This window comes from Poecilia mexicana, unplaced genomic scaffold, assembly GCF_051168715.1.
Source record: "Poecilia mexicana isolate PSO_F unplaced genomic scaffold, ASM5116871v1 scaffold_21, whole genome shotgun sequence".
Classification (NCBI taxonomy): Eukaryota; Metazoa; Chordata; class Actinopteri; order Cyprinodontiformes; family Poeciliidae; genus Poecilia; species Poecilia mexicana.
Genome location: NW_028263390.1, coordinates 12955010 through 12967813, shown reverse-complemented (window position 1 = coordinate 12967813; position 12804 = coordinate 12955010). Strand labels below are relative to the sequence as shown.

At 40.4% G+C, this 12804-nt stretch overlaps 1 protein-coding gene across 2 annotated transcripts in view; it reads right to left on the bottom strand.

Annotated features, from left to right (window-relative positions):
- Positions 1-2680: 2680 nt before the first annotated feature.
- Positions 2681-12804, bottom strand: part of prox1a (prospero homeobox 1a) — a 34291-nt gene continuing 24167 nt past the window's right edge. For both annotated transcript variants that reach the window (XM_088001777.1, XM_015012862.2), the window contains exon 5: positions 2681-7573. In XM_088001777.1, the coding sequence (XP_087857903.1) occupies positions 7388-7573 (186 nt within the window). In that variant the 3' untranslated portion in view covers positions 2681-7387. The remainder of the gene's footprint in view (positions 7574-12804) is intronic.

Below are 12804 nucleotides of genomic sequence, written 5' to 3'. Positions count from 1 at the left end.
TACATCCTAAATAAAACTGTGTATGATAAAATGATTATTTTCCATTTGTTAGCTTTTTCTATTTCAGTTTAATATTTGAGATTCACATCTTGCAGAATATCCAGGATGTTTTCTGTTTAGTTACACAAAAATAATAAGCGCTTAATTTTATCTCTTGTGCTAGAGTTGGCTGTGCTTTTTATTTAATATGCAAAAAACATAAAATAAAATGCCACATGTTAAAAACAGTGGCAACCAAATATGACTACAACCATTTGCGAACCCGTTCTATGTTAATTCAAGTGCTCCTGTGGGGCCCCAGACCAGCAGGGGGCCCGAAACGGTTGCAAAGTTTGCTTGTAGTTCTGGCTTTGAATTTTAGTATCCTCCCTTCCACAAAATAATTTCTGAACAGAAGATCTGCCATCTGTTATGTACTAGCTGCATTGAAATGTCGAAGCAAACCTGTCTAACTTATTAAAAAAAAAAGGCCTTTTAAGGATAAACGCTCTTGAACCCGAGCGTGCGATAAAGAGCGACCACGGAGGGAGGAGGGGCGCGTAGAGGGACCTTGGGGAGCCGTGTCAACGTTTTGTGTGCCGGAGCAGGGACAAACTTTGGGCAAACATTGGGAAAGGCTGGCAGACCTTTTGAGATAGTGGGCCGTTGATCTGAAGACTGGGAAGCTAAAGTCCGCTATCTCCTGTGTGATACGGCAGCCAAGGTCTTGCTGACACACAGAACAAACATGGATACCTGAAGACAATGACCTTTGAACCACTAGGTGAGCGAGACAGGGGGAAAAACAGGAAGTGGTGAAAGTGACTCTGGTGACTTCCACCCTGCAGGCCAAGAATGAACCAGGTGTAAAGATTGTAAGTACATGGGTCACTGTACATAAAAAGCTCACTCACACACACCTTACAAAACACAGATGTGGGGTCTGTGTGCGCATGTGCGTGCGTGTGTGTGTGTGTGTGTGTGTGAGATGTAGGAAGCGAGAAAGTGAGTCTTCAGATGTAGCGACAGATGGTATTTGATTACAGAGCAGACGGTCGGTGTTGTACAAAGATGCTGTCTCAGCCCAACCTAAGGAGCTGTAGCCTCCGGTTAAGGCGAGCGGAGGGAGGCGGGCGGAGGACGAGAGGGAAAAGGAACATAGGAGCAAAGGAGGGGGGAGTAAAAAAGAATAAAAGCGAGCAAGAAAGACACAAAAGAGGCAACTCCAAAAAATGAGCATCAAAGCAAAAAAAGAGAGAAAAGCAAGTCAGGCGAGAACAAAGGAAAAAAAAAGGAACAGAGCGATGGGGCTGGCATGCTGGAAAGTACAGAGGAGGTCACGATAAGAAAACAGCAAAATGACGCAGAGAGAACAACACCATACTTTTTTTTTTTTTAAATAGCCTTCTTAAACAATTCCCAAACTACTAACAGAACAACCCCCCCCCCGCCCCCCCAAAAAAAACGTTAAAGTCTGTAGGCGAATCTTAAACATGTTCTCTTTTAGAAACTTTAAAACAATTTAATTTCTGGACAGCTATCATTGAAGGATCATTGTGCATTTTATTACAACTTTTTCCAGAGTTGATAAACAGATCAAACAGAATATAGTTATTGTCACTGTAAATAAAATGCAATTAATAAGTATTTGGTTAAAAAAAATATATACATGAAACAATAATTATCTATGCAGTGGAATCCCTTAATGGAGAGATGAATTGCTTTTCTATGACCACACTTTTTACTCTACTATACCTTCGACAATTTTAGACGACTTTGCATCGATAATGGAATAAAAATAATTTCCTCTCTTTGCAGTAAATAAGTATCAGTGTCATGTCAAATAGACATGGAAATACCATGTCAATCTGTTTTGCTAATATGTGAATAATTATATATTATAATAATCAAATTCCTGAAGTTCTAACATTGCAGTCTTTCAGCTGTTAATTCAAGGATAAAAACCAATTTAATTAAAAACAGCAACAAAAAAACTTTTTGCAACTCTTATTTGCCACATCATAGAGGCATGTTCTCCACAATAACAGAGGGCGTGGTTCATGAATTAAATGCATCGGAGCATTCAATGCTGGAGAAACAAGTTTTGAGATATCAGGGTAATAAAACGATTTTCAAAGGTCAGTTTCTGATCTGGATCTGGGCCAAACTGCCAGTCAGTCTGGACCCGGTCAACAGGTGTTAACCTGCGGCCAGATAGTGTACAAAGTGTATGTTAAGGTGAAGTTCATTATGAGCGTTATGCTGCTATGACAACATAAGAAATTTTAATACTTATTTATGGTACAAAAAAAAGGTAGAAGGCAGAAATTGCCAAGTGCATCTATCTTAGGTGGAATAAGATGAATGTTTGCAAAGTATTTTGTCAGACAGTCTGAGAAATAAATTTCAAAGTCATGTGCATTTTTGCTGAGTTTGGAGTTCAAATAGTCAAGTTAAAATATAGTTGGAACACAATGCTTGTATGTTGAAAGTGAATGTATAAAAATGTAATTATTTCAAAGTGATCTGGATATCTGATTTTTTCTTCTTCTTGAAATTAGATTTAGACCTTTTAAATATTAAGTTAGAGAACTCCTGGTGTTAAATATTGTTTTAGAATTGAAATGAAGAATTATATTTCAGTGTCAGTCTTTACAATCTTGCAGATGCTTTAAACACAAAAAAAACAAGCCACATGCCGTTGACATTTTCCACTCTCGTTTTTTATTTTTATTTATCTTTTTTTTGCATTTAGCACAAGCTTGCATATATACTGCACATACATTCAGTTCATAGAGGGTGAAGGCACAAAAGGCAGTTTGACTACTGGTTCTTTGTTGGGCTGGGCCAAAACAACACAGGGGGGGGGAAATAAAACATCTCAAGAGAAGAAAAAAAGTCTTTAAACTAGTTTCAAGCTTTCTAACTCCACCCTCTACCCAGTCAAACCCATTATCTATCCAGTTCCATTAAGCTGTCTGATCTTTGTTCAGCATTTCTGTCAATTACATTAATTAAAGTCACTTTTAAATAATAATAATAATAAAAAAAGCCTGAACTCTTTTAAATTGATTCAGCTTGTTGCAATGCAGTGCATCTTTCGCTGGATGGAAGGAAATCAAAATAGAACAACATGAAATAAATTAGGATAAATTAAACCAATAAATTACACAAAAACCTGCTGAGACAAATAGACACCAGTAACAGGAGAAAGAAATACAGCAGCCACGTTATGAGTTTTATTTTACAACCTGTGTCACTATTCAGACTGTAGAAAAACATGGCTGTTCCAGTTGGAATTACTGCACTAATAATGTCATAGAAAAAGCATGAACAAAACACTATTTACATAAAAATATTGCTAAGTCATACAAAGGCCGTATTTATCAATGTAAGTCCATGTCATTATTATTTACAATAAAAGAGGAGCAGTGCAGTAATAATTTTAGTAATAATAATAATAATAATAATAATAATAATAATAATAATAATAATAATAATAATAATAATAATTTAAAGAAAGGATTTACCACTGAAAGCCTTAAATCAAAATCCTCTTTCAAACAGGTCAGAAAACAGATCAGAAGAAATTATCACAACACGCACACACACACACACGCACACACACACACACACACACACACACCAAAACACATGTTGCCAATGCTTAATGAGAATCATTTACATGTAAGGGTGGTACTCCCAGGGGTGGGGGAGGGCACACAGTGTTGAGAATTGTGTCACTCGGTGGTTCACAGGTTCTCATAATCGGTCTTTTCTTTCACACAGACGCAAACACTTGTATACAGTACATGTCGCAAACAAACGTACGAATGAGCACACAGAAAATCCACAAATATTTACCAAACAATAAAAAAAAAAAGGCCCTATAGGATTTTTACGTCTGCCTCCAGCCTCTTTAATCAAAGCATATATGTACAAATTTTCTTTCCATGGCAAATCTGACTGCAAGGTCCTGTCTATTTTCTGGATTCGGTCTAAGTCTATGTCGGCGACCACCTGTGCCATGATGGCCCCACCGCTCGGTAAAAGAAACCACAACGCTGGTGCAACTTCAAGAGTACTGCCGATGGGAGTTGGGAGATGGACTCCCGCTAAAGGCCTGGCAGGGGTGTGCGTGGGTGGGGGACTCACGGGGGCTGGCTGTTTTTGTATTTTTTTTTTAGATTTATCCCCACACCGCCCCCCCCCCCCCCAACTTAGTCTTTTAATCACTCATTCCTCTCTAGCACTCTTACCGATCATATAAAAAACATCTGTACAAGTATTCTGTTTTATCCTGACATATTGACATTTGCCACAATAGTTCATACTCTTGAAATGTGCTTAAATTTTCTAAACGCATTTCTTTCTCAACAAGATATTAATTCAACACGTAGCAAGAAAAATAAAGACACATAAAAAAATGAAACTGGCCGAAAAAGGTATAAAAACCTGCCCCTATTCCTCCTAGTTGAGAAATTTCTAAGTATTCAATTCCATAAAAGTGCCACATAAATTACCCTCCGTGGCTGCTTTATTAAACCTTTTCTTTCAAAGAGCCTTCAGAAACTGTACATATTTTCACAAATTACCAGAAAATGCCAGAACTGAACTTCAATATTTATTTATTTTTAATCATAAATATCAAATGACAATTGAAAAGGAAAACTTGACAAAAATAATTTTTTTTCCACACTTTTTAGGCATAGAAACTATATTACATCAGGGTGGAGTTTCAGGAAGGGCAGGGCGGGGACCGATAATAATCTGCACATCAGATAAAAGTCTGTCTTTCCTTTCTCCCTTTTGTTTGTGACGCTTTAGAGCCCTTGGCTGGTGCTTTGAGACTCAGGCATCCTTCAGTGCGAAAAGTGTCCGGGTCGTTTTCTCAGGGCTCCCAATCTTAAGAAGAAACACTGTCCAGGGAGGAGAAGGAGAGGGGGACATAATGAAGGGAGTAGCTCTAAGTCTTTGCTGCTGCCTTTTGTCAGGTGCTTTGTCTCGCTTAGACGAGTCAGCAGGTCAAGCAACCTGGTCCTTTTGATCTTTTGTGAAACACAAAGACATCCTATAAGATAATGACTCAGAGGTGAGATCAACAGCTAGCTTGCGTGCACTTTCAAGTCAACTTTTTCCTTCACTTTTATTAAGCCTGAGAGAGGGTGGATGAAAGCACACAGTCACACACACATGAATAACTCTAAAAATATGTGCAAATAAGGAGGGGAAAAAAAATCACAGGTAAAATTCTGTGGGGCCGCCATTTAGCAATCTGGGCACTGTGGCTTTCAAGCAAATTACACTTTGGGTCTGAGAACGAAGCCGCTTTGAGACAGCGGGGCAGAGCGGAGAGCTCCAGGTGTGCGTTGTACAACGCTCTGCTCCTTTGTCCCTGATCTTTGTAGTGGTGAGAACTTCTCCATCTACCCTCAGGGTGAGTGCTCACCTCCGACCTCGAACTGTTGCTTTGTAGGAAAAAGCTAGATCACTCACAGGCAGATGAACGCGGAAGAAAGATGCCACTGCCGCATGTGTCCATGTGTCAGAAATAATGAATGGGTTGGTTTTCACCCGTTGGATAATTTGTACCCCTGGCAGATTTTGGTTTAAAGTAAATATCGTTCAACCAAGAAGTTTGTTTATGGTAGGCGAGAGTCTCACTCAAAAGAAAATAAAGTGATTTAAAAGAAGCACCTAATTAAAACAATTAGGTAGAGACATCTTTTTATTTGTATTACATCACACAAACCCTTATTATAATTGCTGACCAGTTTTCATAGGATTTCCGTTGGTATTTCATAATATATCTTTGGTGATGATCAACTTTGTGTCTCTACGAGAGGAAGGCCTTTTAGTTACCACCCTAAATTTTAGATTTCTTCACAGGTTCTCAATGAAATTCAAGTTTTGCCTAAATCTAATTGGTTAGCATCACTTCCAGTCATAAGAAACATGTTGGTAAAAGATTATTTAAAACCAGGAATATGGATAGCTTTGACTGTATACACCACTAAACAATTGGTCAAATTGTTATGGTTGACTTGTGTGTGCACACCTGTGTGTGTGTGTGTGTGTGTGTGTTGCTTCAACCTAAGTTTCTCTACAATATCCTGAAATATTCAAGTATCATCTGCAAATAAAGCAACTTTAGTACTTCATTTTCACTTCGCATAGGATTATTAGAACAGAAGCCTAAATAGTAATCAGGCTGCCTTCATCTTATAAGAGCTGGATATCGACAGTATACAGATACAGATGAGCAGTTGCACACTTTCAGGTGGAGCACCTTCAGAAACATTGCTGATTTAAAGATGAGTATGAAGAAAAACAATACAAGTATAATGTGTTTGCTTTGTATTTCTGTACTCTTTTGTGTGAAGTGTTACTGTAACCTTCTTTAGACCCTGTTTCACAGTGTTACTAATTAGGGACATCTTTTTACTCCAGTCAAACAGAAAACCTGACATGATTGCTTTCATGAAGAAATTCGAGCAAAGAAAAGGATGGAGGGAAATACGGTGGAGAAAGTATTTAGGAATCTAAATGCGCTGGGAGTAATATTAATAATAATTTATTTTTCTTCTGCAACGGCATCAAGGGACAAACAAGTCTTGAAGTGCCAATCTTCAGCAAGCAAAAAAATGACAAATAATCATAAACAACAATAAGAATATTAATCAAAATAATGTACACCCAATAAACACAATGCCCTGCTTTTAGGGGAGAATACACTTCAAAAGGTGGTCGACTTCAGTAGCCTCTTAAAACCATTCCAAGTTCTGCAGACCAGTGCTGACCAGTAACACGAGTCCAGTTTTAGTCCAGTCAATAACCACAGTAGGCCTCGATTTTGTGTGCATGTATGTCTTCTTAGTGACATCTCATAAAGCAGAGTCTATTGGGCAGCCAAGCAGGAAACGGTTTGTCAGGATGCCCCTACAACTGGAGGGATACAGTTTCTTAGTAAACCCTGCCTGTGTTTGTAGTGATGTAAATGCAAAGTCCCTCCACACACTCAGGTAGTATTGTTCATAAAACAGGCCATTCAGGTGAGGGCTCACACGGTCCAAAAACACCCAGTAATAAAAGTCTCTTCACTTCAGAATGTTAGAAAAACAAAACATATAATAACCATAATAATATATGAACAACAACACAATAGCTAGATCATTTAGGAAATGCCACAGAGGCTTTAGTTTGGGAATGCTACTCCATAACTTTTATACATTCAAAAATAATAATAAATGAACAAAAAAAAAAAAAAAAAATCAAACGTTTAGTTAGAAATAATAATAATAATTAAAAAAAAATAAGGGGGAATTTTTTTGAAAAATTCAATTAAATCAGAAACGACAAACAAAATAAGCGCAAAGAGATGAGCAGAGATGGAGGTGTAGGAGGAATTTTACTCATGTAGAAGCTCCTGAAGGCAATTTGGGGACTTGAAGATCTCAGGGACCTCGCTGTCCAGTTTGCAGATGACCTTGTAGATGGCCTTCTTCCAGGATGGGTCCACGTCTTTGCCGGCCACGATGGCATTAAAGAACTCCCGCAATGTAATCTCAGCCACCTCCAGGAAGCGATCGGGGACCTTAGTGGGCAAAGAGAAGAAGGGAACATTTGCATTTAGTTTTTGGGGTGATTTTCTCAAGTTGCCTGCAGCATCTATCAGGTTTTCTACCGTCTTGCCCAGCACTTAGCTTGATCCATCTTTCCATGAACTTCAACCGACATTTTTATCTTTGTCAACGAACAGCATTCTCATGGTAACATGCTGCCACCACCAGTTAGGACAAAGAGTTCAGTGTTAGTCTAATCTGACTAGAGCGCCTTCTTTAGAAAGTTTACAGGCTTTGAGGAAAGTTTTAAATGGGATTGGAAAACACACTTCTCCATTCAGGCCAACTGGTGTTTCTGGTTGTAACACAGCAAAATGTGAAAGCATTAAAGAGTTATAAATATTTTTGCATGCCACTGTGAATTGAATATCTTCGAGGGCAGTGTATCTTGATATCTTCACTGTGGATGTAAAACCATAAATCTCCTCTGTGTACTTCCTTAAAACGCGATTGAGGTGGCAGCCTGAGAAAAAAAGTAACTTCTTGTGTATACTCAGGTTCATCACGCTTCTCACTCCCCGCCCCCTCTGCAGCAACATGGCACATGTGACATGTTTATGGCTCTCGCTGCGAATCTGTGACCAACTGAGAGAGCGGAGTCGACTTGAAGAGCGACAGAGAGGTGCTGGCGAAAGAGGAAGTACTAAATGCTCTGGGAACGGGGAGACACGCCGCCTCTTTAGTGTCCCTGACAGCAGCGCTCACCGACACCGCGGAGATGATTAGTCTGGCAAAGATCTGTGACACCTTCCCCCAAGCCAACACTCTGTCACACACGCACACACACACACACACACACACACGCACACACACACACACACACGCACACACACACACACACACACACACACACCTATGCAGGCGTGAGCACACACACCAGCGCACACACCTTCTTGTGCCAAGGAGATGACACATCCTGTATGGTGACACACACACTTTAGCTACCCTGGTGTATTTGGCTCTTTCCTCGACTCAGAGCTAAGGGCGATGCAGCCTTCAGGGGTCACCTGCTTGGATAGTGCTGACTGTCTCCCTGCCCGCTTCTCTTGATACACACACACACACACACACACACACACTCACATATAGATACAGCAGCAGCTAGTCTAAACGCCTGACAGTGCGCGCTCCACTCCTAGTGTCCTGCAGATACTCATCAGGAGTGTCAGGACACAGCAAGGTTAGTGGACACACACGATGAACACACACATGCAGGGTTTTATTCACACTCTTAGACACACATGGGACAGCCCACCCACCCCCTCTAGGGGTGATGAATGGCGTGTGGTGTGTATGTTATTCTGTGGAAGTGAAAAGGTGAGTCATGAATAAGGAGCTTGGATGCTATAACCCAATTCCCCAAATATTGAATCCCCCTGTCCAGAGGAGTGGAAGAGGATATTATTCATTGTTTGGGCTGTTTGTAGCTTCCGAAATACTGGCACAATAACCCTGGCACGAGGGCAAGGTAATGCGTGTGCCACGGCAAGTTTGTGCAATTGCCCGCGCACGCTGTTCCCCATGGACTCCGCTGACTGGCCAAAGGAGCGCAGCACCCTGGCCGCTGGATGCAGGCAGTGCTGCATTACTAAGAATATTCCTGCATGGAATTTCTCCTGACGTTTTGACTATAAAAGGACAGCAAAACGCTGACTGCAAGGAGAAAGCAATGTCAAGGAGAAAAGGGTATTGGTATTTCAGATCCTCTTGACTGCGAGAGGGGGAGGGGGTGAGGGAGCGATGGCGAGGGAAGGAGGGGCTGAGAAGAGTCTAAGGAGAGAGTGTGGAACAACAGAACAGAGGGAGTTATTCCTGTCCCACAAGCCTTTGTTTTGCCACTACATGTGAGGCGCATACGAGTGAACTGCCCCCTGACCACCAGTGAGCCCTAACTGTTTGCACCCCCCACCATTTTACCCGACTCTCCCCTTGTCTCCATCCTTCTCTGTAGGGTCAGCTGTTGGGCCTTTGTTCCACAGGCATTGTGGGGGATTATCCAGTGTGGCTGTTCATTTGCTCTGCTGTCCGGTAAATGGGGCCAATCGCGTGGCTCACAATCCTTCATACATATTTCATAGGGCTTTTTAACAACTTCTCAGCAGAGCCCAAAATTAAAACACAGATGCAGGAGGAGGGGAGGCGATAAAGGACGGAGAGTTTTTTTTTGTGGGGTTTGTAGCAAGCACTTGGAAAAGGCAAACAAGGTGACTGAGGCCTAGTCCTCTAACACACACACAAAACATTTAAAAATAATTTTCTGGTGCATTTACAGCCTCACATGTGGATATAAACTGAGTCTTAGATGACGAAACTCTCCAAAAACACACGCGCACACACACACACAAAAATACTATGACTTTCTTATACTGAGCTGACACTGTTTGAAGTAAGCTTCAAATCAGGAAATAATATTTGAAAAAATAAAGGGTAAATTGTGTCAAATTAGACAAAGGTGTCACTGCTTTATTTTCAAAGCTGTTAACATCGGTGTAAATACCAACTGTGGCCATTTGCAGCATTTTTGATGATAAGGCCCTAGTGAGTAAATACAACATAGTTTTTTCAAAAACAGGAAGGAGGATTAAAAAACTATCTACTGAAGTGTGGACCGGTCACCCAGATGCTATTAAACCATGTGCATAAAGGCCAACTATCACAACAACTTTCTTTTCATAAAGCTTCCAATGTGAGCTTAAAAAGTATCTTAAACAAAAAAAACAAAAAAAACAATATGTCAGGCAAGACAATAAAAAAGCTACATTTTGTTTTGGAAGAAGCTTTCAAATCGTTAGTCAAGTTAATTAAAAAAAACAAAACAAACAAACAAACAAAAATAAAACAGCAAGCATTGACCAATGAAACACTATAAAAATGGAAGAAAATTCAAGTAAAACTATCAGTAAGGAAACCCCACATATGCATCATTAAAAAACAAACCCAGCACTGCGTTAGCCACGCTCGGGATATTCTGCTATTGGATTTGAACTGCTACTGTCAATGTAATTGCCATGCACTGGTTCATTTTTTTTAATATATATATTTACAACCTTTTTGATTTTAATAAAAAAAAATTGTAGGCAAATATCTTTTTTTTTTTTTTTTTAAAGAAAAAGTTTCCGAAATATCTGGAGCAGTGTTTGGCCTTATCGTGCATTTTTGCTTGAAGATCAAGTATTCCCTCTACAGCTATTATCAGACACCCTCCTTTCCAGATATTTTTCTAAAGTGTTCAGTGTCTGATGAAGTAGATATGTGACCAGTTTGGATAATATTCAAGATAACTTGATAGTATTCTGTTTTTGTTATGAAAAACACAGACATAAAAAATAACTTGCCATATAATGCTTGAGAAATTACAAGATTCATATATTTTTTTGACAGTGAGAGCTAACACAAAAAAATATTTGAAATATTCCAGGCAACTAGTAGCAATTAGCTGAAACTGATTGGTTTTAAATCTTCTTCTGGTTCAGTTAATTGAGGTATGTGAATTAGCTGTACTGAAACACACCTATAGCATCCATCTGAAACCTGCAGGACACCAGACCTCCAGGATTGGAATGAACCAGCATTGTTTGGGACAATCATCATATGGACTTCTGTCCCTCTGTTCCGTTTATAAAAATAAAAGCAGTGATTTTCATTTGAAAGGAGCCAGATTATGCCCATAACATAGAAATGACCAGATTCTCTATGAATATAGACTCAATATTTAGTGTAAAAAACACAAAGGACATAAGTGACAGGATGTTAAAAAAAAAACAGCTCTGTTGAAAGCTGATATTTATGCAGCTATTACCTTGTGTAACTTTATATGAAAAAAAAAGAAGACAAGGACGAAAGGCTGATGAAAGAATCCACAAAGGTGATAAATCTGTGCCTTCCTAACCCCTCACATTGTGCTCTGTGTTGGATAAATACCAATCAAGAGGGACGGACCAAAGCAAGACAGAAAAAAGAAAAGAGAGTCTGATAGCAATGAGGCAGTTAATCACTCCTTTACACTGTCTCCCCGTCGGCCCAACAACTCTCCCCCATTCTCTCCATCTCTCCCTCTTGTGACAGGTTGCTTTGAGACAGAAGGATAAGCTCTTTTTCAGAGAGAGGGAATCGGATTTCCTGCTTTTTGATGAGATAATAAAATATGACGGAGGACAAAGGGAGCCTGTGGATGGCTTGCTGGGAGCCATTCACTCCAGGAGCAGCAGCTCCTGTCTTAAGACTGCTTAGACAAACGTTTAAAAAGGTAGCCAGAGGCCCCAAAGCCTTCAAATTCAGGCTACTGTTACACACCAAGTGTAGAGATATATGTGTGTGCGTGTATCTGTGTTTCGTTAAAGCCTGAGAAATCTCTTCTCTCTGGGTGACTCAGGGTTGGCTGTTTGTTTGACCAGCGTGTTTCTCCCCTTTGCTTTTGGGAACTGTCAGGAGATGTATTGCACCTTCTATTTGCACAGTGTTAGCCAAACAAGACAAGACCCTGGAAGATAAGGCTGTGTGTATGCGTGCGTGCACAAGAGAGTGTGTTTGCTAGCAAGCTGTTGCCTTGAAGGATGAAATGCAGGGACACAACACAAGCCCCATGCTACAGCCAGGTTAATTCCTAACTCCAACCAAGCCTGGGAATACCAGCACTTCCCATGTTTTCCATACCCTGTGTTTAGATCTGTGTGGCAGGAACATTTTTGAAAGATGGCGTCCACGGTTGCCGTGTTGCAAGAAGACTCAGTAGTTCACAAAAGAAGCACAGTTGAACATCTTTGCATCTTTTTTGAGTCAAGCCAGAGTTTTCCGAACCTCCAACACACTCTGGTACGTACAGGCCCGTGTACCTCACGTATCTGCTCCAATCAATAATCTACAAAGGCCTTGATAAGCCCTTGGCCCACACTGTCACTTTATGCAAACACAACCCATGTCCCCTCTCTTGCTGCCCCTCACCATGCTTGTCCCCTGGCCCCTTAGCACTGATAACACTGTGCCATGGCTGAAACGTCAAACAGCCACAAAAGCAAAGCAAGTGGCAAGAAACGGTTCCTCAAATTAATCCACTCTTAATTTATCGATTTACATTCTTCATCTTCACAGCCTTCTGCATGGCCATGATACAATTCAGCTCCTCAGGTCTATCTCTTGTGAGGTCTGTGCTTCAGAGACTGTTTGGGACGGGAAAAGGGCCTCAAAGCTGAGCAAACATCAGCCA